This window comes from Lampetra planeri, chromosome 1, assembly GCF_965212315.1.
Source record: "Lampetra planeri chromosome 1, kcLamPlan1.2.h2, whole genome shotgun sequence".
NCBI lineage: Eukaryota > Metazoa > Chordata > Hyperoartia > Petromyzontiformes > Petromyzontidae > Lampetra > Lampetra planeri.
The window spans coordinates 488,064-515,694 of record NC_136107.1 but is presented as its reverse complement, the minus strand read 5'-3'; the positions used below and the strand labels follow the sequence as shown (position 1 = coordinate 515,694).

General features: G+C 55.1%; 1 protein-coding gene across 7 annotated transcripts in view; it reads left to right on the top strand.

Annotated features, from left to right (window-relative positions):
* The window catches only part of LOC144720392 (V-type proton ATPase 116 kDa subunit a 1-like), a 73,573-nt gene extending 46,467 nt beyond the window's left edge, over positions 1-27,106 (top strand). For all 7 annotated transcript variants that reach the window (XM_078597663.1, XM_078597489.1, XM_078597318.1 and 4 more), the window contains 2 exons: positions 5,373-5,544; positions 24,275-27,106. In XM_078597663.1, the coding sequence (XP_078453789.1) occupies positions 5,373-5,544; positions 24,275-24,368 (266 nt within the window). In that variant the 3' untranslated portion in view covers positions 24,369-27,106. The remainder of the gene's footprint in view (positions 1-5,372; positions 5,545-24,274) is intronic.
* Positions 27,107-27,631: the final 525 nt, after the last annotated feature.

Below are 27,631 nucleotides of genomic sequence, written 5' to 3'. Positions count from 1 at the left end.
CGATTAGCGCGGTTGGCTCCGTACCTTGCGAAAGAAGTTCAACGTACACACGTACATACACATGTACGTGCACACGTATGTACATACACATGTACGTGCACACGTATGTACATACACATGTACGTGCACACGTATGTACATACACATGTACGTGCACACGTATGTACATACACATGTGCGTGCACACGTACGTACATACACATGTACGTGCACACGTACGTACATACACATGTACGTGCACACGTACGTATATACACATGTACGTGCACACGTACATACACATGTACGTGCACACGTACATACACATGTACGTGCACACGTACGTATATACACATGTACGTGCACACGTACATACACATGTACGTGCACACGTACATACACATGTACGTGCACACGTACGTATATACACATGTACGTGCACACGTACATACACATGTACGTGCACACGTACATACACATGTACGTGCACACGTACGTACATACACATGTACGTGCACACGTATGTACATACACATGTACGTGCACACGTACGTACATACACATGTACGTGCACACGTACATACACATGTACGTGCACACGTACGTACATACACATGTACGTGCACACGTACGTACATACACATGTACGTGCACACGTATGTACATACACAAAGATCCCCTGTATAGCCTTAACAGACTGTTGGGGCAAGTGCTGTTAGCGAGCACCTATGAAGGCCGGCACGGCACACGAGGGGGTGGGTGGCCAACACCACGCCCGGCTGCTTTGTCTCCTCAGTGGCGATGTTTTTTACGCACCGCACCAGGTACTCATTGAGGCTGAGTCGACCTAGGTGAGGCCCTGGACCGGTTCAGATAATCGTCACCGATGTTGGCCGTGAGCGGGAATCGAACTCGGGTGGTCAGGTTCGTGGCGCAGCGCACTAACCGCTACACTACCGCTCCCCTCTACATACACACACACACGTACATACATACAGGCAGACTCCTTCACACGTTTCATATGTTTAGCCCCTCGCAGTGTGCGGCTCTAAAGACCAAGGCGGTTAATGAAATCGATGTTGCTCTCTGATGAAAGTGTTCACAATCCCACCATGTGTCCATTCGGATATCTCTACGGTGAGCAGGGAATTTCATGCTAAAAATGAGCTTGGAGCCATTGGCGCTCATCTCGTATTTACAGCCTCCAGACGCGAGTGGAAATTACACTTTATATCGAGAGGACAACCACCATTAACTTCCCCAACAAGTCGGGCCTACTTTACCCACCCCTGAGGGATGATGGGCTCGCTCAAGCCCCAACGTGTGGATGTGTACTCGCAGCCTCGTGATTGCGATCCGCTCGCCCTCCCGCCGAGCCACTCTTCCCCTGGCTCGCGCCGAACGCTCCACGCTTTGCTTTCGTGTCCTGCGCCCCACGCCCTCGGCGCGAGCGAGCGCGCGTGCCGCCCACGCCCGGTGCTGCCTCCGCCCGGTGGCGCGCTGCGAGTGCTTGCTTGCGGCGCAGGCCTGAATGTCCAAGCCGTCTATGGCAGTGAATGCGGCTCCCACGTGTCGCTGGGCCTTGAGCGCCGACGGGCAGATGCCCTTTCCTCTTCCACGCCGAGGAATTTGCGTCCGGCGCTTGGCTCGCTCCGTCGCACTGACGGTGGGGCGGGACCCTTACCCCCCCGGCGTGTTGCGGCCGACGCGTTTCATTCTGCGAGCGCCGGCAGTGCCAGAAGCAGCGGTTCTGTGACCTCGCGTGAAACGGTGCAAATGAAAGGAGAAGAAAAAACCCGTGGTGGCTCTTGACTGTGTTTATAAATATACTTTTAATGACGGCTACTTAAAAAAGCTTACGGCTGGAGGATTTAATGGGTCGGGCACAGCTAATGGGCACTACAAGGCTCGATAAGGAAATATAGCAGATGAGTGACAACTTCTTTAAGCACGTACATTGCGAGTGTGCGTTCTGCCGGTAAATCCCAGACTGTAAACCACCGTGCACGTGCGGTGTTTCGTCTCGATTGATTTCTCTGAAGAAAACAACAGCGGGGATGGTTGCTCCTTTCACGAGCAGGCTGTAGAATATTATTTTTATTGCATCAGACTGAACATCAATGCGTACAATTCGTTTTTTTTTTTAAAGCGTTGCAAAAACGCCAATAACTTGAAATAAATAACGTACTGGCCATGTTGGTATCGTACATTTTTTGAATCATTATCATATAAATAACATTATCTGGCGTCGTTTGTGTGTCGAGCGAAGTCTGCATTCTCTATCTTGAAGTACGTAGACTCTGTGTGTGCGGAGTGGCACAAAATGTAGATTTTGAAAAAGTCGAGCGTTTGCAGCCTTGTTCTTGCCAGACATTCTGCTATAGGGCTGCAGAGCTTGGAGCAGTAGCACCAGTCCTGGTTGCCATTTCCGCTTGTCTGTGGTTTTCCTCTCCTGCGTGGAAAAACGGTTTGGGAAAGCAAGTTCGCATGAATGATGGTGTAAGTGTAAGTCTCTATTTTGTGCGATCGTCTAAGATTTTGGGAAATGCGGTGGCTATCGGCGTGCAGCTGAGCGTGGTTCCGCACAAGGGTTAAGTGTGCTCGTACTCCGCGGTAGAAAGTGCTGCCACCAGCTCGTTTGTAATTGTATTCCTCCGGCACCACCAAACTTCCATTTTTTTATTGCTAGGAAAATGCGCATGGCAACTCATCGTTATATTTGACGTGGGCACAACGGAGATTTGTAACCTCTCGTACGCTGCTCATGAACGTTGGCTACGGGGCAATTCGTCTCTTTGCGCCAATTGGGGGAAATTAAAAATGCTAGATAGCCCCAACGGTAATCCAAACAAAAAGCCTGCACAGAAAAACTTTCCAGCACAAGCGATGGCTCTTTTTGCTTTCTGTTTAAGTTCGTTTCAATTTGTTGAATGTGCAGACTTAGCCCTTGATGCACTTTGTGCTAATTACTCGAGCACACTGCTGGTATTTAATCCCAGATCCCACAATGTGAACTGACTTGTAACTTAATTCTACGAATGCGAACGTCTCTTCATATTTAAAGATGCTCTGGCCTTACTCGGTCACCTTTTTGGCCGCCGTAGCACATCGCACACGCGTGTTGCGTTCTAAATGAGTAACGCTGGTGCGGACAATATAAGTCACAGTAACTAATCGGACAAGCTGCTTCCTTCCAATAATCCAAGAACCTGTCCGTCCAAAGTGGTATCTATTTTATCTACTTTAAAGGGATGATGGGCTGCGTCAACCCCTCATCAGGATTTGAACTCGCGAACTTGGTTTGCAGGGAGTGACATCGTGGCATTGTGCTTGATGACCTCTTGATGACCTCCTGGCCTTCTTTGTGTATATTTGGTAAAGTCCTTGCCAGTACGGCTGGAAGTTCACCAGCATTGATTTCAGCAAGCCTGGCTGCTGATGAGACGCTGTGTGTCGAAGCTGGTGCAGAGTTTGCTTGTCTTGAGATGGGTGCTGCTGAAATTGCGCACTCCCAGAAGGCCGTGCATCTGGTGGGTTGTGTCATCTGGTCCAACCCATGTGAGACTAGGCTCTAAGGAAAGCTGTCTCGGGTGTGGACCAATCAACTTCAAGGACAGTGCACATTATCAGAGTTATGTCTTTTGTTTGTATTTATGACTGCAGGTATTGCGGTCTATGCAAACATGACTCCTTGTAAAAAGGTGTCAGTTTTGTTGCCAGATAGAAGGGTAAAAAACCAATTATCAATCTCGTAATTGTTTATGTGAAGGCGGATACGTGAAGCAGGCGTCTTGCCTGCTGCATTATTTTGTGAGGTACTCGGGCAAGTCAGACCATGTACTTGGTGTGCGGTTTATTTATTTGCACACGCACCACTTTTATTACATTCATGGGCATGAAAACTTGGCGTGGCAGTATAAATAAAAATCACCAAATAAGACCTCGTATTTCATATTTATTGTGGGAATACTGAAATTACAGTCATTGCCATATCAATGAAGCGATAACATTGCAGCATGACATCAAGGAGATGTTGTTGGTGTATTGCTGTGGTGAATCGTGCCCAGGCTCGGAGCGATGTGCAGCGTGGGTGGCATGGGTTACACTCTGTGGGGAAGTCACAAGTGGCTGTCTTGTGGAGAGACTCTGGCCGGCAGCTGCAGTACCTTGTGCTGCACGCGATGAGTTACGGACCCCCTCTCCACGGAGGCTGGGAACATTCACCCACTCGCTCTCTCGAGATCGCTCCTCGCCAGGAGAGACCACTCCTCCGGTTGTAACGTACGTCTGCCGACAGATGTATACGGGCAAATAATTCATCTTGTCTTCTCGTTGGTGACATGCCGAAGCATTTATCTTCCGAGTGCGACTGACGAGTCAGACTAGTTGCTGCCGTTGAGATGAAGTGTGGCCCCTCCAGAGTGTGAGCAGAGTACAAAAACGCCATTGCGACTTTCCCTCTCCAATACTGACCGTGGGTGTGCGTGTACACGCCCCCCTGTCTGCATCTTCAGTGTGAGAACTGCTGCATTTTAAGCAGTGCCCTTTGGAAGGGAACCGTATTAACATACCGCGTCGTCTCTGCCGCTGCCATCTGCCAAACGTAACAATTTTTTGTCGTGCAGATGGGCCGCTCCTCCCGCTAGACCAGGGCAGTGCAGACGCCCTGCTCACGGCAGATATCGCAGGAGCATCGCGAAACCGGCGCACACCTCCAGACGTCCCGAGCCCATTTATGCGTAAACACTAGAATCGAGTGAAAGATGTGTCTCTTTTCACAAGTGACATATTTACACGCACTAGCAGGTGGAGTTATAACAAAATCTCAACTTTAATTGTTTGGCGGCTTATATTAAAGTAAGCGATTATGGTAATTGCGTATCATGGGGCACCGATGTTGTTTTGCATCGGCATAGGTTCCCATTGCGCCCCGAGTCCCATCAAGCGGCGCGTGGTAAACGGCTCTGGCTTTGATGCGTGTGACCGTGCGGTCTCAGCAGTGTGTTTGTCCTTTGCCGACGGGGCTAACAATTAAACCAATTATGAGACACTACACTTCGCTGTATCGGGAGCGCTTTCCCTCTCGTGTGAGCTCAAGCAAATTCACTCGGTTAAGAAAGAAGCGCTCGGTGAACGTAAACAGTCACGTGTTCTAAAGTCTATAAAACTTACTTGCACGGTCAACACAAAACCCCTAAAATTAACACACTGTTTTTCCTCCATTGCATTTTTCCCAAATTTACGCAAATGAAGACGTTATCCAAGTGTGCACTCTTGAGAACAGCGGGCAACTAAGATGCGACGGAGATGCCACGGAGGTGTTGTCAGTTTTGGCTCCTATTGTTCCTCGGTGCCCAAACCAACCCGTCCGTCTGTCCGTCCTCTCTTGGCAGAGCTCTCCGAGGTGCTGTGGGGCATGGTGATGCACACGGGGCTCAGCCAGAACAGCTACGCCGGCTTCTTTGGCCTCATCTTTGTGTTCGCCTTCTTCGCCGTGCTCACCGTCAGCGTGCTGCTGGTCATGGAGGGCCTCTCGGCCTTCCTGCACGCTCTCCGCCTGCACTGGTGAGCGCACGCACGCACGCACAGACGCACGCACGCACGCACAGACGCACGCACGCACGCACAGACGCACGCACAGACGCGTGGCCTCACGCTTGGCCTCCCCGGACCAAGCATACTGCTTGCCTCTCTAAACCTCTCTGGGTACATTCTGCCCTTAATTATTACAAAATGGTAATGCCAGGAGTGATTACTCTGCTCCAATTAGCAGAGTTCAGTTCTTTAATGAGGAAATGTTCCACGATCATATCCTCATTAGCGGGAGAATTTGCACCCTGTTCCCCTTCACAATCTGGGCTCAAATGTGCATTTGTTTTGTCGGGTGAAACTCTGTGTGTGTGTGCAACTCTGTGTGTGTGTGGGTGAAACTCTGTGAGTGTGTGTGTGTGAAACTCTGTGTGTGTGCAACTCTGTGTGTGTGTGGGTTCAACTCTGTGTGTGTGTGTAACTCTGTGTGTGTGTGAAATTCCGTGTGTGTGCTGAATATCTACGCAGTGGTGCAATGCTTCCCTGCGGAGGAATGGAAGAGATCTCATTCAGCCACCTGCTTTTATTTATCGTTTCTTTGTTTCTTTGGGGTCGTATTTTCTTCAGTCGGTGCTGCGAGGTTTCTCTTAAAATGTGAGCCGTGTGACTAATTATCGGCGTTGACTGGTCGCCCGGCCACGGGGTATTGCGCTGCTTTTTAACAAACAAACAAACATACACACGCACGCGTGTGTGTGTTTGTGTGTGCGTGTGTGTGTACGTGCGTGCGTGTGTGTGTGTGTGCGTGGCGATTCCCACACGAGCGCAGGGAGACCACGGCGACGGCCGCCTCCCCGCCGCATCGCCGAGTGACGTGGTTGGGGGGTGGGGGGCATGCGGCTGACCGTGAGCGCGGCGTTGCGTTTGAGAGCCCCCCGCGGGTGCGTGCCGTGAGCCCGGGTCCTGGGGGGGGGCGTCTCCGCGGGTCGCGCAAGCCCAGCCTGCCCCCCCTCCCGCCCCCCTGAGGGCACTTGCTCCCCGAGTGCAGGGACGCTGTGCACACTCGTCTAGGGCCGTGGTGTCGTACGCAGGGCAGCGGAATGAGATCGACTGATGACATTTGCGTAACCGGTTTAATTGTGCTTCGAAGCCTGACGTCTGTGGTGTCGTCGCTGTGTTCGTGTGGTGAGTGATTTGTGAATATGTAAAGAAGCAGTGTCGGCAGCTTGTATGAACATATTTTTAATATCCAGAGAGAATGCGACACCCTCTGTTGAGTCCGTATAGATTGGCATTTGGCATTTGTTCAGAAAACCCCGCGGTCTTCCTTATAGCCGAGGCGGTGGGAGGACAAAAAAAAACCCATTGTCACAAGACGTCGTTATTCACAGGCGCGGCGCTGGCATGGTGTGATATATGTTAAACGCAGAGATGTGACAGCCGCTTAAAATATTCCAAATGGCAAGTTGAAACTGACAGTCACTGAAAGGCTTTTTGAGCAAACGCCGCTCCGCTCTTCATCCTGACGACACGGACAGCGCTTGCGATGCGCCCGCCAAAGCGGTTGCTCTGCTCGGTGCCACCGTCAAACAGAGCCGGTGCCACCGTCAAACAGAGCCGCCGCCTTCAATCGACAGCTTCCGATGCGTTTGGCCCCGCCGCGTGCGATCATTGCCGGCTCCGGCAAACGACCCTGATTCTCAACGGGTGAATGCCGGCGCTGTGATGTAATGAGTGCCCATTTCACGCGGACGCGGTTCGATAACGGCGTTGACATGCCCGGAGCGTGCGGCGTGTCTGCTGAGGAACTCTGCCGTTGCTCCTTTCACGCTGCCGCCACCACGGTGCACAAACAGACAAAGATCCACCGCGTAGCCTTCTACACTCCATTGGGGCAAGTGCTGTTTTACGAGCACCTTTGAAGTCCAGCACACGAGCGGGGTTGGTGGCCAACACCACTCCCGGCCACCTTTGTCCCCCCAGTGCCGATGTGTACTCACCTCCTCAGGTACCCATTTAAGGCTGAGCCAAGCTAGGGGTAGGCCCAGGACCGCTTCAGTTGATCGCCACCGTAATTCGATTGTGAGCGGAAGTTGAACCTGGGTGGTCGCCGATTCGTTGAGCCACTGCACCCCGCACAGTCAATACACACACACACCGTACACACGGCAGTATCTAAAGCCTCTTGCCAAATGTGTTAGAGTAATTACGTGTTTGCATTTTAAATAATTGGTGGAATTAATATTAAATGCAATTTGACATATGGAGTAGCTGGATAAAGAGCATTGATTGGTTTCTGGCTCCTTTATTTTTAATTCAATCAGTTTTAGTAAAAAAAAATACTGCATTTCTTTGTAATTAAGACATGTTTTGCTTATTTTTAATCACAGTATGTGGTGCCTTTATCTCAGGATGTTTAGTGTATGGCAAATGTTAATGACTCTTCCGGAGTTTTCTTTTAATGTTTACGTTACGTTCCTGTACGTAAACTAAAATCAACCGCAACAAACAAAAACATGAACAAGAAACATCTTAAAGTGACGACGCGCAACAGAAACATCCAGGAAAAAACAGCAAAGTCTTCCAGAAAAAAGCACCACATATCAACCCTGTGTGCAAAAATCCCAGTGGGATGCAAGTCAAACAATAACAAGCATAAGACAATTTAGATTCAAGTTATCAGGCTAACTCTGTACTTCAACAAACAAACATTGCTAAACCATAAAAAGACAATGTAACAGTGATCATAGGAACTGTGATTCAAATTTAACAGGTAAAGCCCAATGAGCTCTATCGCTGTTGTTCAGAAGTCACCTGGTCACAATGATAGCCCAACGAGAAGTGGATTATGTTGACATGTATATCAGCCCAAGGCTCTAAACGCGTGTCTCTAGGTGTGGAGGGCCCGGATAGAAATCGACGCGACCACGGGGAGAGAGACACGCAAACTCCAAATATACGGTAGCAGGCGTCCGGGTCGGGATTGAACCCACGACCTCCTGTGTACCAGGCGAGGTAGTCAACATCTCGTCAACCCGGTGCCTCCTGTACGTGCGTAATGCGACCGTGGTTATGGAGATTTTTATTTTGTACATTTATGTTTCTTCGTCAAGTTATTGCACATCTCTCCATTGTCTAACACATTCAACCGGGATATACCTCAACTTGCCCACCAGCTTCGTGTGTGTCTGGCACAGTGAGCTTATAAATAGCCATTGTACGTTGTCTGCAGCCCCTAACATGAGGCCCGGGGCATTGCAATCCAGTCGCCATCGCTGTGTGACGGCACGCCGGTCGTCTGTTTGTCGTAAGGCGATCAATACGCAGCGAACACTTTGTATGGGAGAGGAGGCCACTGCTGGTGAAATCCGAACGGGGCGAGATCGGTTAACGTTGAGCTCTTCGCAACGCCGCACGCCTCATGACTTCATTGCAGTGGCGGCCGGTGCAGCAGCAGCAGCGGCGGCAACAACACCGTGCCGCGCGCCGCGGCGGCGGTGAATGATGGCACCCGGCAACTCGTTTGGGGGGCCGGGAGGGGGGGGGGGGCGATGGCCGTCGCGCAGACGCACGCTGCCCCGTGGCCGCGTGCGAGCGTGCGATGGCGGCAGGAAGCTTGTTTTCTTGAGAAGGCCGAGCGTCGCGCGTTACGTGGCGGCACAGAAGTGCGAGCCCTTGATGGCTTGGGAGGAAGACGATATGTGCGGCACGCGATATCCGTCAGCGCTGTCGTTGTAACCCTAACCTGTCGGGGCGCGTGCAGTGTCGCGAGGTTTCACGCGTAAGTAGGACACGCTGAGCCCACCGCGTTGAGGACACGGCCTACCAGACCTCACTGTATCGTCTCATCCACACTGTTGAGCCACAGCACTCCCTGCAGATCACGACGACACACTCGCACGCTCGCCCATTCACCACACTGCAGCTCACAACAACGCACTCAGCCACTCGCTCACCCACTCGCTCACCACACTGCAGCTCACAACAACGCATTCAGCCACTCGCTCACCCACTCGCTCGCCACACTGCAGGTCACAACAACGCACTCACCCTCTCACTCACCTGCTCACCCACTCGCTCACCACACTGCAGGTCACAACAACACCCTCACCCACCCACACACTCGCCACACTGCAGGTCACAACAACACCCTCATCCACCCACACGCTCACCACACTGCAGGTCACAACAACACCCTCACCCACCCACACACTCGCCACACTGCAGGTCACAACAACACCCTCACCCACCCACACGCTCGCCACACTGCAGGTCACAACAACGCAACACTCGCACAATCACCACATTCCTCTTAGTGCCTGTGAATACCTTCCTCGATTGGTGAAGCGTGTTGGCTCGTCTTTACAAGCCTCGTGGTTGCTGTTTGTTGCCAGCCGCTTAACGCTCGGGGCCTTTGGGCCGGTGCTCAGAAACTGTTTAAAACAACCAGTTAATAGCGCGATGTTAAACGCACAACTATTAATAAGCGCTTGATATTGAAACTGGTTGGGCAAGCTGTTTGTTTTGCCATGAAGCGTTGTCATGATATTTGTGTGCTCCGACGCAGCGACGTAACGAGGACAACTGTGGGGCCACAGACACGCACTGCTGTCCCTTGCGAACCCACAACTCTGATGTGTCTATGTTCACCATCTGCTGCTCATTAATTAGCAATAACAATTTCAATTCATATTTCATCTCTTTCTGAACGGTTGGAGAGTTGCCGTCGCTGTGCATCCGAGTGTCCACCCGTCCGAGTGTCCACCCGTCCGAGTGTCCGTCCACCCGTCTGGGCAACGGCGATGTGGTGGGCACTTTCGCAACATTTTCCTTGGGTGGGGAAAGAGAAAATGGCCCGAGCCGTCGTTGCAATTGTGGAAATGGTTGCCGTCTTTCTGTTTGTAGTTTGCAAAAATGCGGCGGTGGAAAGACGAGGGCGGCGAGCCGGCGGTGCGGGTAACAGCGGCACGCCGTGTCGAGGAGGTGCCGAGGGGGGGGGGGTAGCTAGGCCGTTGCTTGGAGACGAGCGTGGGGGAGCGACGTGGGGGGCGACGCCCGAGTGTACGCACGCGGCAGGGGGAATTAGGCAAAGACAAAGACCCCCCCCCCCCCCAGTATAGCCTTGACAGACAGTTGGGGCAAGTGCTGTTAGCGAGCACCTATGAAGGCCGGCACGGCACACGAGGGAGTGGGTGGCCAGCACCACGCGGGAACCGCTTTTGTCTGGCCAGTGGCGGTGTTTACACCCCGCACCAGGTGCTCATTTGAGGCCGAGTCGACTTAGGAAAGGCCCGGGAACGGTTCAGATAATCGCCACTGGTGTTGGCCGTGATCGCGGCGTGCTAACCGCTGCGCCGCCGCTCTCACTGCAGCGCTTGCACCTGGCGAGACGGAGCGGGAAGGGTTCAGAACGGCGCCACCGCGCTCCGGACCCGGTGACCCGAGTTCGATTCTCAGCCAGCGGCGATGGCGAGTGATATCGGAGCTGGTCTTGGCCTCTCCTCCCCCCCCCCACCCCCGCTCCCTCTTCACAAACCTGCGTAGATCAGCATGGTGAAGTATGGTCAATCAATCTCCCCAGGTGACACGGCTCTCTGGGTGACCTATCGCGTGAAGTCGTTTTTTTTGGGAGCTGAACGTGGCCTGGCTGATGCTCACTCGCGCCTTAGATTGTGGCTAAAATTTAGCGGCATACTTTATCGTTGCATTTCAATACTGAAGAGTAATGTACTCGTGTCAAAGTTAAGAAATCTTGTCCGTTAATTTGTAATTTTCTGGATGGCCTGGGAGAAGCGCGGGATGTTCGAGGGAAGCCTCAGCGGCAATTAATTTAAACATTTTTGATTCTCTGTGGTGATAAGTTCTAAAAGCTAAATTGTATTAATTCTGCCTGAGAGCATCGGCATTTGTGCTGTGGAGGTTTCAGAATATATTCGGTGATTGGAGCTCGTTGCATTGTTCAACGTGTGCTCCGATAGAGCTGCTTGAAGGCTCACGTCAAGACACATGGTGATACATATTTCAATAGAGCGGAGCTCCTTTATTTGTAAATAGCTACATAATCAACCCGTGTAATTTATATTGCCGCACTTTCATTATCAAGCGTATATTTATATTACGGCGGCAATTATTGAGGGTTTTTTTTTTACGCGTTAGAGAAGAATTGCCTCCACAGTTGCGACAAATTGCCAAAATTAATTTGGTGGTGTTGTCGTTTTTCAAGGGGGAAAAAAGACTCCATTGCTTCCACCAGTATTCGTCTTCGACCCAAGTTTTACCACCTCAGTCCCTGCCATCCTTTCTCCCACGCCCCCCCCCCCCACCAAATGGCGAGACGTACGACTCCGCGTTGTTCCGCGATCCCCGCCCCGCCCAGACGCAGCTCTGGTTGTGCTTGGCTCTCGCAGCGTGCTGGATGCGTCCCAGCGCTGGCACCGCGACGCTCCCTCTGCGCCCCCCCCCCCCGCGTCGATACGTCTCAAGCCCATTGCCGCGGCGTACAGACGGGACGGGCCGCAGTTCGATGCGGCCGCCTCGGGGCCGACGAGTGCGACGTCGGGGACGGGGCCGCGGCCAGGTGCCCGCCTGCGTGCGTGGGCAGCGGCAGGCCCCGGCGGGGGGGCGGGTGGGGGGCGTCACGCCGCCAGGTGGCCACTCCTGCCCTCGCTCTGCGGTGGCCTCCTGCCCATCTGCGCGCGCGTGTGGGGGGGGGCCACCGCGGGCGGACGGCCCGGCCCGGCCCGGCCAGGGGTTCCAACCCCGTCGTCTTGTGCGAGTCTCCGGGTCTCGCGCGTCCCCGATTGTGTGCGCCGATCGCCCGCGGCGTTGGCCGGCTTTTGAGGGGCGAGCGTAATTGTTATTTGTCGATGGGAGACTCGGGGAGGCTCGCTGAACGAGTCGACAATTGCGCGCGTGACAATGATGAAGCGCGAGGCGGCGTGTGGCGGCGTCCAAGCGCCGGTCGCCATCTGTTGTTGTTGTTGGGCTCGAGTGGGAGAGGGGCGATGCTCTCTTGAATTCCGACTCGCGCTCGCGCGCTTACCGGAGCTGGGTTGGTGTGGCGGTCACGTCGCATCCGCTAGCGGCGCTCGCGTAGGCAGCACGCGTGGTGGGTACGCTACGTTGCGCTCTGGTCGATAATCGAGGGAGCTGTTGAGCTATTTATCCTGCACAAAGCGTTAATTGCAAGTTGGGGACACAAGGAGACCAAGTCGCAGAATGTTAAGTAACTAACAGAGCGCTTCTCTATAAAACAAACGTTTCTTGAGAGCAGTGAACGGGTGTTTTTTAATTGGCTTATTCATGTTGGAGGGAGGGCAGTTTGCTGCAAGTAATTGTTCCTTTGCGGGAAAAGATCGTTGCAATGTCATGGAAGATTGGCCATAAGTCTTCCAAAGTGGGGGGCCGCTGCCTATTCACCACCAGGCGAAGCGCGCCCTGCGCGTCGCTCTGTTCTTTGTGTCGGATTCATTGAGGTCACTGTATCTGCAGAGTAAAAAAAACCGAGGAGCACTTTGTGTGAAGATAACATTGTAATATGCAGTGACGGGCACCTGCTGTAGGAACGTGGAATTTCCACCGCTGAGTCAGGACTACGAGCAAGACACTGTCAGATGCTCATTTTCCGTTTAATTTCGTTTCCTTTACTGTGTGTTCCATTTCCTTTTTTTTAGTTCTGATTTTGTCAGACAGATACCGTCCCAGGACTAACCCAGGAACGTGATCATGTCATTGCTTTGTGCAAATGTTCAATGTTGACGTGGTAAGCTCTACAAATTGTGAAATTGCGCCGGTCTTTGAGTTTCCACTCAACTTAAAATGTCCACTGCTGTCCTTTAAACGTCACCGGTTTACGAAGTGAACCGCCGCCGCAGCAGCAGCCTCGCCCAGTGCCCAAGTTTGCCGATGTCAACTAATTGAATGTCGCATAATTATATCCGGGAAATTCGCATCAAGTTTATTGTCCACACAAGGGGGGGGTGACGCAAGCTGTCTGGACAGCCCGAGCCATCAGCCGCAAGTGTTCGAGGATTAGGGGAAGGGCAGGGCTTATAAAAACGATCACGGTACGTGCGCGTGTGCGTTAAGCACGCGAGGACGATAGGTGCCTGCGACGAGCCAGGGTACGGAGTGAATAGTCCCGTGCGGTGCCCGGGCCTTCTCCACGAGCAGCAGCCCTCCTTTTGCCGTGACCTTCAGCGCGCGAGCAGTATCCGAGCGTGCCGTGTAGCCGCATATTAATGAGCGGGACCCCCCCCCCCGTACCCACCCCCCCGCTAAGCGGCTGGCTTTGATGTGTGCTTACGAGGGCTTTCTGTGCGCGCTGGGATTGTGGCGCGGTGCGGAGGGTAGGAGGGGGGGGGCGTGCGCCCGCGTGCCAGGCGCTGCGATGCCGGCCGGGGGGGGGGGGCGCTTGGCAGCACCGCGAAGCCGACGGCCACCCCGGCTCGATTCCCGCTCGCAACCAAATCACAGCGTGGGGACGTTTGGAGCGGGTCGTGTCTCCTCCTCCTCCTCCCCAAGGTCGACTCAGACGAATTTCTTTGTAACAGTTTTTTGTGTTTAGTTCGTGCTCCGTGCCCCGCACCTCCCATTGGCACGGTTGGCCACGTACGGTGTGAAAGAAGTTCAACATAAATACACGCATTTAAACGGGTACGTGGAGTGGTAAGTAAACCGTCGGCATTGGGGAGGGAGACAAAGGCGGCCGGGCGTGGTGTTGGCCACCCACACCCCCTCGTGTGGCGTGCCACCCTTAATCGGCGCCCATAAAACAGCAACTTGCCCCAACGGCCGAGGGCTGTACGGGGGATCTTTGTCTGTGTTTTGCCTTTGTGCGAAATGCAAATGAATGGGGGCGCGCGATCTCCATTGGTGCAAACCTCCCCCCTCTCCCAGCGGAGCGCGGCGTGCGTGGTGGTGGTGGTGGTGTTGGTGGTGGTGGTCGTTATTGGTAGCCACAAAGGGACTGTCAGCCTTGCTGGATTTTATTGGTGCGTAAACACAAACACACGCGCGCTTCACAGTCTGCAAACAAAATTGCATTGCGAGCCGTTTCTAACCGGCACAACGACGACGACGCCACTACTGTGTTGGCTGCACTGAAAAGGGGGAGGAATATCTGTTGTGATATTGTGTCGACAGCGTGCTATCTGATCGCATCCCCCCGCCCCCCCGAATAGCTTCAGGGCAAATGGAAAAAGGAATCCTGTTGGGTTTTTGTTTTTCAGTGTAATTGGAACATTCCGAAAATGAACAATGGAGGTTTTGAAGGCGTACAGTGAAAGGCAGATCGGTGTTATTTTTCAAATCAATATTTATGGGAAATCATGATTTTTTTTTCCATAATACACGTTTTTTTGGATTAGATCGCGTAAATATAAATGTGTCGTTAAACCCGCCACCACCCGACACGGCCAATTAGTCAGGTTTGTCACGTAAACAGAACACGCCAATTCGTTACTCGCACAGCACAGTACTCGGATTGTAAATGTTGTGGGTGTGCTCTCCAACACGCAACCGGTGTGTGTGTGTGCACCGTGTGTGTGTGCACCGTGTGTGCACCGTGTGTGTGCACCGTGTGTGTGCACCGTGTGTGTGCACCGTGTGTGTGCACCGTGCGTGTGCACCGTGTGTGCGTGTGCACCGTGTGTGCGTGTGTGTCCGCACCGTGTGTGCGTGCGCCGTGTGCGTGCGCCGTGTGTGTGTGTGCGTGCGCCGTGTGTGTGTGTACGTGCACCGTGTGTGTGTGTGTGTGCACCGTGTGTGTTCGTGTGCGCCATGTGTGTGTGTGTGTGCACCGTGTGTGTGCGTGTGCGCCATGTGTGTGTGTCCAACGTGTGTGTGTGCACCGTGCATTGTACATCACGTTGAGCGAGGGGCGTGTATTTTAAAGCCGTTCCTGTGAAACAAAAAATTGTCATCCATTACAAATTTTCGTTGTCGCGTGCAGAAATCTATTACAGTCTAAAGTGTTTACTTGAATAGGCTGGGTACACGGCTACGAAAGATATAAACATTGCATATCAAAAAATAATGGGAAAAGTAATACAAATAAAGACAATGGTGCTGTGAAAATCAGGGTTCAAAATGGACTCTGCATCTGCTCACATTCCTGCAGTGAACCTGGCTCGGCGTTCACCGCGCATGTTTCCCCCGCCGGTGTGTGTCTGTGCGTGTAACGCAAAGGTCAAAAAAACACTTTGCCACTTAATTGGCAGCGGATTTATGGCCACGTGCAAAAACCGGCGTTACGCGCGTCGAGCAGCGTCGAGCAGCGCCGCGTGCGGGCGGTGGCACCGCACGCGGCCGGGCCGCGCGGTTCGCGAGCGCGGCGCCCACCACCACTCGGCGGCGGCGGCGGCGGCAGCAGAAGGCTTTGCCAATAATTCGCCTCGTCACGCGCAGAACGCCGAGCGGAGTGACATGACCGGGCGGGCGCCGGCCCCTAATCATCGCGACGCCGGTTCGCTCGCACAAAGGGACCCGCGACAGCCGTTCGTGGTCGGAGTTGGGGCAGGAGGTGGGGGGGGGTTGCCCGCGGCGCCTCGAGCCGTAGCGGCCGTCCACGATCGAGCGCTCCGCAACGGCGTGAATAATAATAATGACGACGGCGCGGAAATCCGGCGTTTAGCCGCGGCGTTGAGGCGCACGCGGCCGCCGCGGGTGCCTCAGCGCCGTCGTCTCTCCGGCGGTGCGGGCGGCGCTCCAGCGGCGCGGGTTGCGTCGCCGAGCCTTTTGTTTCGTGCGCCGCGTGTAAGCCGAGATAAAGCCGTGTTGTTGCGCCCGACGCCCGGTCTGAATACAAACCTGCGTGTTCAGCGCGTCGCCGGCGACGGGGATCGCGAGCGCGCCCGATTGGGTGAAATGGCGCGCGACGGCCCCTTAACTCAACACTTCCACGGGGCCATTTTTATTCCTGCCTCGACAATACGCTGCGTGCCTGAAATGTGCATACCGTGTTTATTTAGATTGAATTGAAGGCAATAAGTTGTATCCATGTAAAAGCGTTTACAGAGTTTCAGTGTATGTATTTAACTCAAAGATATATATCGTGCTTTTATGTTCTCCCGGTCCGTCGTCACACACAGAATATACCTAGTTTATCTTGGGCGTAAATTCGTTTATATTTAACGCAGCTTCACATCAATTACAATCCTGTTTTTTAAAGACGCAACTGAGCAAAGACGCAATACTTCACAAACGACCGAATGAGCACTGGCTAAGTATGAGGCCGCAAGCGCACAACAAAAGCCCTTCGAGTCCCTTTCGCGGGAGACCTCTTTGCTATTTGCAGCGCCGTGTCAATTCGCTGCTGGGTGGCGCCCCCCACCGTTGCGCCGTGTCAGCCGTGCGGTTGTTTGAGCGCTCGTCCCCACGCCGGCCGCCACGTGTCGGTGACGGAGGATTTCGGCGCCCCGCCCGGGCTCCGCGGGGTCTTCTCGCCAACCGCTGCGCCACCGCTCCCGCCCCCCCCCCCCCCCCCCCCTGCGTGACGTGCGGTAGATTTGTCACGTGAACCCACACGCAAGGTGCGGGGTGGAAATCAACACGACACCGCGGCCTGGTACGTTTTGTCCAAATCGGTAGCCGAGGGGAAAACAAACTCTGGGGAGGGGAAAAGCGAATTTATTTTTCGTGGCGTTATTTCGCGTGCAGAACGCAGCAGCATGAAGGAAGACGTCGTCGCCCTACACCAGGCGGCGAGGCTGCCGTCGCCGCCACTGTGGTCACGCTCTCCTCCGCAACGACCGCGTTCGGCTCGGCTCGCCTTGCTTTAGTAGCCCCCTGAACGTTACAATCTGCGGTTGCCCGTCGCCTATTGAGTTGGTGGAACGAATTCGGATCGACCTGCAATGGATGCCAAATGCTGCGTGAAGGTGATATCATTCCAAATATATTTGCCAAAATGACGTGGGTTGGGCACGTCACAAAGAATGCCAGATTTTGTGTGTACGTTGCATTGCACGTCCTCGTCGGGCAGTGTAATATCCTCAATGCCAAACAACGAGGGCTGCGGTGCCGTTTCAGAAATGTCCCCAATCTGCCCGTGCAATTTTGCAGAGCGGCGGAGCGCGTCTCTCGGCGCCTCTCGTCTGCTCCTCTTGGCTGGAGGCCGCGTGACGCCGCAGCTCAGCTGTTCCCCCATCGCGGGTGACGCGGTCGTCCTGCACAGACGGCTGCGCTAGGGTGCCGCGTCTCGGCTCTTCTCGCCCACTTCGTGCACACGCCCGTGCGTCCGCCCGTGCGTGCGTGCGTCCGCCCGTGCGTGCGTGTGTGCGTGCGTCTGCCCGTGCGTGCGTGCGTCCGCCCGTGTGTGCGTGCGTGCATCCGCCCGTGCGTGTGCGCGCTCGCCGCAGCTGCTCGGCCCTCGCGGCTGCCACCCTCACGGAAGCGGCCGGATGGTTGAATCGGCCGGCATTCCGAGCCCCGGCCTGGTGCCGCAGGGCGTACGCTCGGGACACGTCGGAGCAGTACCACGTTTTGCCTTTAATGCCGTGCCCTGATTGATAGCTCACCCTTTCCTGGGCACGCGAGGGTAATAGCTCTTGCGTTGTGGTGGTTGCGGCCATTTCCTTGTACGCGCAAGCGAGCAAATAAATAAATAACGCGTCAAGCATCTCCAGGGTCAAGGACACAATGGGCTGAACTGGATTATTTTAGCTGCTCCGCAAAATATGGAAAACGAGTCTCATTATCGTGCTTACCATTAAAGCTTAAATGCCACCCAATCAATATTTAAGAGAGCCGGTCCACTTGCCGGCAAATGGCCGGCGTCTTGGGGCGTAATGTGGGAGCCTGAGTGTCTCGTGGCGGTGCCGCCGCTGCACGCCCCGCGGCCGTGGTGCGTGCCATCGATTGCGCTTCCTCTCTTGCTCTACCGCTCCATCCACATTGCCGGCCACTCGATGTTATTTTAAGCCGCGTGACCAAGGGGGGATGGATTTGAAATTTATTTTTTTAATACCTAACCTGCTTCTCTCTTTATAGCCGTCCATTTATTTTTATTTTTTACAGCTTGGAACGCGAAAACGGACATCGATATGATAGGTGGATATTTTGATTAAAATGTAATAAAGTTGCTTGCCAACATGTAATTACTCTCGGCCGTGGCTGGGAATTGAACTCGGCTCACCGGCGCAGTGCGCTGACGACTGCGGCGCGGCGTCACAACCATTATTATTGTTGTTGTTGTCCCATTAGTATAAATGAGTCTCTAAAACTAACGTATTTATTCAGTGCGGAGAGCCACTCTGTATCTTTATCTCCACAGTGCATGCTTAATGCTCGCTGTATTTGCTCGGTGTCTCGCAGTCGCATAGGTAGAGCCCAGATGGGTGTTAGTAGGCAGGCCGGGGCCGCCGCCTCCTCCTCGTCATCATCGCCTCCTCGTCATTGTCGCGACAGCGCTAGCGGCCGAGCGCTAGCGGGCGAGCGCTAGCGGGCGAGCGCGGTGCGGCCGCGGCTGCCGCATCGCTTCCCGGATGCGCGTGACATTGAATTGTCATTCATTGCGCCGAGCCGCCCTGCAAGCCACCTGCCGGCTCTGCGCAGTAATTAATCCCTCGGAGGCAGAACCGCGCCGATCGCTGTCGGTCCCGGCAGCGCCAGGCCTCACTCCGCGCAGTTCGGGGACCGAGATGTAATTTGTCGAAAATAATACAGCGAGCGCCGCGAGCCGCACTCCCTCGCGCTTGTCAGCGCCGTCCTTAAGCAGCGGGGGCTTATCTGCAAGCGCGCAGACGGTCCTCCCACCCCCGGTTCTATCGGTGCTCGCCCGCTCGCCCGCCCGCTCGCCTGCCCGCCACCAGCGCTGGCTCATTAACCGTGTCTGGCTCGCCGGGGCGAGTCGGGATGCTAAACAGAGCTGATGAGATGTGGCTCGCGCTCCCCGGGGAACACGGCTTTAATAACATCCTCCATCACCCGGCGTGACGGCAGCCGCCCCGCGGCAGGCCCCGCTCGAGCATTCTCTGTGCACGTCCGCGCTGCTCACTCGATTACCGATCCGTTCCCTTTATTGAGCAATACATTTCCGGCATTCTGTTTGCGAATGATTTGGAATTACTTTGGCTTTTTAGTTTCGTGTTTTCACCGCCCTAATGTTTTGAAAAGGATTTAAGCAAAAACGTTTAAATGCGATGATTTATAAAGCGGAACCGCGCGACGCTGCTTTTAATATAGCGAAGCCTGTCTCCCTCCTAAACCGTTCTCACCGGAACGCCGAGCTGTGCCGTGACGAGCGAGGACCTCGGCGCGCCCGAACACAAAGCGTAGCGGGAGCGGCGCCCCCTGCTCCCCCTGCTCCCCCTCGGAGCCGAGCGTCCTGCCCTGGGCTCGCAATCCCCGCACGTCCCGTCACTCCGATCCCATCGGCTGTCGATCCCTGCGGCAACGTTGGTAATCTTCAGTTGTTTGGCGGGGCTGAGGCCCCGTCCATTTGGTTTGAAATGTTCAGAACGATCGATGCTGCTGGAGACTTTTAAATGAACCGTTCAGCTCAACGAGTAATTAATTATGCAGAAAGACTTGAAGCGTCCAGGTTATTTTTTTTTACTGACGGCGGTTATCGACAACTTCGCTGCTTGTTTCCCTTCTCAAGTCCACTTGGCATCGTTGTTTATCGCCGAGTGTAAAACGCTGGCACTAATTTGCCCGTGCGTTTGTGCTTCGTTGTAACGGACAAATCTCTGTGCGTCTGGGACGATGAAGGCTTGGCGCAACGGTCGTGCGGTCCGCCGCTCGTTGCAGAGGCTCGCGGCTCGAACCTGGCTGCCCACCCTGGTTAATGCTGCGGTGTGGCATTCGCCGGAAGAAATTCTCGGCGGCGCCTCCTTTGCGGTTGACGTTCGTGTCATCCCTCCTCGTGTGCCGGCGTCGCGGTCCACATTCTCCAACTTGATCAATGACCTCCAAACTGTTCAGTTGGAGTAGACGGAGCGGTCATCGCCCCCTCCTGCACCGCAGACTGTGTGCAGCACAGTTAGCCTTGCCCTGTAAGAATGGCGTCAATTCCAAATGTACAAAAACATTTTTTGCTTTTTGTTCCATAGATGCTGTACGTGCCTGCTTGTCGGTGAAGCCCACACACAGAGTTAGGAGCAGAAGGGGGAGGGGGTTTTGGTTTTGCAAAGTCACTGCTTTTGTTGTCGATTGTCCACAGACACATCGTGACACGGCAATGTGACGCGTCCAAGGGATTGACATGCACGGAATTCAATCTACTTGCGATCGTGGACTCTTGCCGAGAACCTCCCTGGATCGTCAGGATTATTAACGCGTGCTCGAAATGCTCACGCAGTGCGCACACGGCCAGCTCCACAGGCGATTTGTTCCATCCCAAGGGTCGATGCGGGTTCGGTGTGTTGGCGACTAAATGCGTTGTCGTGGCAATGCCGAACACCATCGGCTCGAAATTGAGACCTTCATTTTCCACCGTCTCATTTCGACGGAAATATAGCAGAGATGGGGTACAGACCGGCGGTGCGACAGGGACGTGATGCGTCGGGTCTCCCCCGCGACCTCCGGGAGCACGGGGAAGGAGGTGGAACTCCTCTTGGAAGCACCACTCCCACACGAACTCCGTAGCGGGACCACAACTCGGTCACCGACCGCACGCCAACTTCCAGTCTCTGCCATCGGCTCGACGCCACCGGTCTCGCGTTCGTCCGAGTCGTTGGGTTTTTCTTGTTGCCCCCCGACGGTTTGCGGATATTCTACGCGCCAGCCCGGCTGCGTCCTTCTGCATCTTGATATTTCTTTGGGCTCCGGGATCTCGTTAGTACGCAGGTGATGCGCTCCGTCTCTCTCTTAATTAGGCTCATTCTGATTATATAATTGCCGCTAATTAGGCCTCCACGCACGAGCCCGACATCGTGGGGCTCGTGCCGGCCGCCGGGGTGGGGGGGAGGGGTCGGCGACTCGGCGGGGTGCACCCCCGCCCCCCAGTAGGGCCTTCCACCACGCGGGGGGCCGAGCGGCCGTGTGGCCGTGTTGGCCCTTCACGAGTTTCGTCGGCAATGCACAATGATCTCTGCTTGCGTTAGGCCATGTGGTAATTATGACGTCGTTCTTTCCATGAAGCCTCCACTCCCCGACAAGGTGACCACGTCTACAAAGCTGCTACTTGGACGTGTACCCCGTGTCGACGTTGAACATCTTTGCGCTTTGAGCTGTTCCGGTTCGCCCGTGGGGATCGCTCGCCGCAGCTCCCCCGGCTGCGTCAGCGGCTTGCCCTGCTGGGAGCACGGAGGCTGTGAGAGCCATGGGCAGTGCTGTCCGGCGCTCTGCTGCACCTCACGGGAGGACAGGCCGGGGCGGAGGACGGCCGCCGAGATGTCGGAGTACCTGACGCTGGGATGTTTCGTGACGGCCTCTCAGTGGCCTTCTGTTGGGAGGTTACAATTTAGAAATTTGAGATTTTAATGTTTTTATTTTTGTGAATGACGGTGAGGTGCCCGGGTCAAGCTACGTGCATGGCGTTGTATTGGCATGAGCATGCAGGAGCACCTGGCTCCCGACCAATGATCCTTAGAGGGCCAGCTTGAAGAGTCTTTTAACTGTGGCGGAACAGCACGTGGAAATGTAAATAATCCACTGTGTCTGTTGGGCACACAATCGTATGTATTTGTTCATCATGCTACGTACGTTTGTACCCCGCTCGCCTACGCGTTGGTGCGTGATCGAGTACGCCGTTACGAATCTGTGAGACTTGCCACTATTGCCGAGTTCAAAAAGCCACCGATTCTCCAAATGACGCTGATGTGCACACTCGCCGTTTGCACAGCCTTTACACGCACTTTATAAACCTGCATTCTGCGGTTCGTTGAAGTAGACTTCTTAAGGAGATGAAACTCCAACTCAGAAAATTACATTCTTCAACGCGAATATGTTCCGTTTGCTCCCGTCTGATGTATTATTTTAAAACGATTGACCCTGAAAGCCGCAACTTAACGAATGCGCTGAATTCCAACGTTTGGCCTTTGATGCATCTCGGGAAAACAAACGAGCTGCCAGGTGTGCGGTGTGAGCGTACGGTCCACGTGCTTAATGAGCACCGATGCCGACCTCGTGCTTAACGACCACACTCAGCACTGTTTTCTCTTCGAGGGCCGCGTTATTAGCGCAATGCGCCGCACGGTTAATTAAGTGGTACTGATTGGATACTTTCTTTTTTATTTATTTTCAACACCGCAGACTGATTTATAACCATAAGTTGAGCTGCGCGTTCGAATTTCTAAATGCAGCGCTGGGCAGCGCGCCGGCGTTGCCGAGCATCGCGCTTGCCACGGTGCTGCGCCGGTGTGGCCGCGGCCCTCGGTGATGCGCGCGGTTCCCGTCGAGGGCACGTCCTGGCACGGCGCTACTCGCGGCCGAGACGCTGACGAGGACGGGCGGTGGGCAATGTCAGCAGGCGGTGAGATGGAGGCTCTCCTACAGTGTGCATGGCACGGGGCTGCCCGCAGAGGTCGCAAACGGGTTTTGATTCCATACCCGTACCCGTACCCGGCCGCACCAGGGTCGCAAATGGGTACCCGTACCCGGCCGGGTACGGGTAGCCGTTCCCTACCCGTACCCTACCCGAAATGAGTGACAAACGGTTACTCACCAGTGACTCACGGCCTACCCGTACCCGTACCCGGCCGCACCAGGGTTGCAAACGGGTACGGGTATCGGGTACCCGATTGCGACCTCTGGCTGCCCGTCGTCGGGGAGATGACCGCGACCGCTCTGATTTATGGAATGCAAACCCTCCTTTGCTTTTGGCGGAATCCCTCGAAAGTGAAAACGATGCGTGGGCTCGCAGGTATGCTGCTCCGTCTTGAAGAAGCGCTCGTCGCCATCGTGACGGTGCCGATGCCGACGCAATGGCGTGGTGCCCGTTACATCGTAACGTTGACTGTGGTGGCGCGGTCGCGTGGTGCCCGTTACATCGTAATGTTGTCGGTGCCGTCGTGGTGGTTGACTGTGCCCGTTACATCGTGACGTTGACGGTGCCGTTATTCGCCTGCGTCACAGTCGCCCCCGTGCGCTCTCTCAGCTGGTGCAGGCTGCTCTCCTTTGATTTCCCGAGGCGTTTGAGGGACACCGTTCTATCTTTTATTTCATTTAGTTTCGTCTTGGCATGAAAAATAGGAATTGGTGATAGTGTGGCAGAGTTTCCCAGGCATGTCAAATAAATATGCTATAATTGAGCAAATTCAGTTTAAATCTCATTTAAGCAAACAGGAGCTATAGGTCACAGAGCTGTTTCATTATCATGGGAGAAACACCGCTCACGTTCCGCGTGGAATCTAATTGCCGCGACTGCGCCAGTAAACGGTTTCGTCCGAAGTCATTGCTGGCCGCCTCCTCGTACGAATCGCCAGCGGCTCGCAATCGCAACGTTCCGAGTTCACGTCCCGGTCGCGGCTTGGCTCGACCCATCAGTCCCGCCTCCGGGGTGGAATCAATAGCTACCACTTTGTGGGTTGTCGACAGCCGTTGTCCCGTGGACAGACTCTTCCCGCCGCCCCCGCCACAGTCACGGGGAATTTCCACCGCCGGCCGAGGGCTGTGAAAGGGAGAACGTGAGCTCCGCCTCGCCGCCCGCTTGAGCCGGGCCCTCGCGCCGCCCCTCACGCCGCGTACCGGGCCGCTACAGCGGAGCCGCTTCTGTTTTCGGTGTCGGATGGATTTTTCGTTTTTTAACGAATTCCCACCGAGTCAACAACGGTTTGTGCTAATGCCTCCCTCCCCCCCCTCCACTCTTCTCTTCCCTCCGCAGGGTGGAGTTTCAGAACAAATTCTACTTGGGAACAGGCTACAAGTTTGCCCCCTTCTCCTTCCAGCAGCTCCTGGAGAGCCAGCTGGAAGAGTGATGATGATGAGCTGCGGGGGGCGCTGGGGTGCCCCCCCCCTCTCCGCGGCGGCGCTCTGCCTCCGAGCCCAGCGTGCGCTCGTGTCGCAGAGGCTGCTCCGTCCCCTTGGTGTGTCCCGTGTTGCTGTACCTTGGACTTCCGCCGCACGGGCCGGTCGTGGCTCATCGCAGGTGCGGGGGAAGGACAATAACGCTCAACAACAACAACAACAAGCAGTTTTCACTCATTTGTCCTGCGTGCGTGCGCGCGCGCACATTACAACGCGCGCGCAGCTTCGCTCAACAAGCATTAGGGGTTTTTTGGTTTTATTTAATAAATTATTTAAATGAATTTTTAACGATTTACTTTTTTTTTGCAACGACAATATATTCCCGGCGATCGACTCCTCTCGAAGATGATTATGTTTTCCACGTAACAATGTCGATATCAGTTGCGGGTGCGCGTTATAGATTTTTAACTTGACAAAGCTGTCTCGCTGAAAGGATTATAAAGATAGACGGCTTAAAAAAAAAAGATCTCGCGTCAGCTCGTGAAATATTACACTTTGTGATGTGCTCCGATCGGCCCGTCGCTCGCTCGGACGTCTGTTCCCTGCTTCAATAAACGTGTCACTGCCCCGGGCCCCGTCACGTCGCTCGTGCCACGTGCTCGCCGCGCCGTTGCCAGCGCAGCCAGAATTGTGCCGTCGCGGGGAAACTAAACCGATCATGTTCACGGCCGAACCTTGCGATGTTTCTTTCAAACGATAGCAAAGCGCGCGTCTCGGCGCCCACGCTCGGTTCGTTGGCGGACGGGCGGACGGGCGGTTTGCGTCCGCCAAATGTGGGCAGCAAACGGCCAAACTCGCTTTGAGTAATTGACGTCGATTTGACCATTGGCCAAATTTCAAAGAAAACGGCGCCCCGTGCACAACCCAGCAGCGCTGCGTATTCCGTACTGCGCGACGTTGCCACGATGGGCTCCCCCCCTGCCTCCGCCAACAACTCGTAGGGACCAGGGTGGCGAAGTATGGTTAAACGAGCCCCAGCGGGCCCGCACGGCATGGGGAGGCCGTCATCCAGCAGCGGATTGCCCACGGATCCAGGCCCGCCCGGTCTCCTCGACCGGCGCGCGAGCGAGCGTCCTTCCGACGGACCGCGACGTGGTTACCGAGCGCAAGCTCCGTGATAGCCCCCGAGCGAGGTGGGTGGGGGGGCCTCTCGCCCCAGCGCCCTCCCCTCCTCCCCCGGCGGGGTAGCGCGGAGAGCACGAGGCCTGCCGTGGGACTGGCAGGGCCACGTGACGGGGGGGCGAGGCATTGGACGTCCACGTGGTGTTCCATGCCGCGGTTCGTGTCGACCCCAGCAATCGGTGTGCTCGTTGTGTTGTGATTGTGTGCGTCAATGTTACAAATAGTAAGTAGCTAATGAATGCATTGGTATATATAATATAGGTGTTTGCGTGGGCTAATCCATTATACGTTGCATATCTATATACGGACAGCATTATAAACAAGTGGTTGATGTTACGTGCGCTCCGAGCTTGTGTCCCCGCTGTGGAGGTGCGCGCGGTGACGCCCGCCCCGGCGTGCGGGACGCGGCGTGGCAGTCCCAGATGTATCAAGGATGGCGACCCTGACCGCGCTGCTTCGGGTTTACGAGAGCTCGTGCAAGTCGGCAGGACGGCTCCGTGCGATATCCCACAACAACAAGAAAGTGCAAACTCCACTTGATAAGTATTGACTGCATTTAAAATGCCTGGAATGAATGTGGCGAGTTACTTAAACACCACGCGGGTTTTAACAGCTCGATATTTTCCACCCTTTTACAATAGCGCCCGCGTCACTGCCGGGTATTGCCGGTCCGTTGCTTGTGTTGCGTACACAGCTGTGGAATTTGTGGGGTGTGTGGGTGGGTGGGGTGTGTGGGTGGATGGGGTGGGGGGCTCTAAGTGTAGGTGGGAGGTGAAGGGAAAGCGCTGCGTGCGATTTGCGAGCCGCTAGCCGCCGACAACTCTGGCATCCCGGGAGAGGTCTCCCGTCGGAGGCCGTCGGGGGGGTCTCTGGCTCCTGGCCCGGTGACCTCCGGACACCCCCGGGGGGGGGGGGGGGGGGGGAGGCCGCCCCAATCCGCCCCGCGCCGTCGTGGTAGCGGACGCGCTGCAGTGCTCTGGCGTGAACTGGATCTCTCGTTTACATGCGACGCGTTACCGTTTGTTTCACTGTTGTGGGTTGCCTCGCGAAACGGCGCGACGGCATTGAACGTGAAAGGCATTTTTAATTTCCGCGACCCTCCCTGCACGTGTGGCGTGTTTTGAAGTTCGTGCTGTGACATTGAAGTCGGTGGTGGTGGTTGTTGTGGTGGTTGTTGTGGTGGTGCACTTCCCAGTCGCAGTCCTCGTAGTTGCCGCGCCGTCGTGCGTGCCGCTGTCGCTCGGGGCAGAGCCATCGACGGTTCAAGGTACCGCAGACATCGCAGCCTTCTACGATGTCGACCCCTCGCTCGCAGTGGCGATGGGAGCCCCCCGTGAATTTCAATCTCGCTGGGAGCGCGCTTGGGCCCCATTCTGCCGACTTGGACGTGACTTGTTCTGCGGCTTCGAGCTCTCAAGCTCCCCCCCCCCCCCCAAGAGGTTTGCCGTGGTTGTTCCGTGTCGTGGTTGTGCCGTGCCGTGGTTGTTCCGTGCCGTGTGCGAGTACTGCCCCCAGCTATGTGGCGTACCCGTCGATGTGGTGTAATAAATGTGTTCAGCAAAAGCAACATCCGAGGAGGGCCCCCCCCCCGCGTCCTTCATTGCCGCCTCTGAACGCGCCGCCGCCGACTCACTGGCGGAGTCAGCCGACTCGCGAGTCGTCGCCCACAGCGGTCGCGCACGCGAGGCAAAGTCTCACGATGGGAAGCTGTCGAAGCCTCGTGGTGTACACGACAATCGCAGAGTGTGGCCGTGCGGTGGTTACACGTTCAACGTGAATGTGTGGGGAGCGCAGCGGTCAGCGCCACGCTGCGCCACGAACCCGCTCACGACCAACGCCACCGGGTGACGATTATCTGAACCGATCCTGGGCCTCCCCTAGGTCGACTCGGCCTCAAATGAGTACCTGGGGCAGTGCGTGTACATCGACACTTGGGAGACAAAGGCGGCCGGGCGTGATGCTGGCCACCCACCTCGTGCGCCGTGCCGGCCTTCATTGGTGCTGCTCGCTAACAGCACTTGCCCCAACAGCCTGTTGAGGCTACACGGGGGATCTTTGTAGCTTTGCACTCATCGCATCTCATTGTACAGGA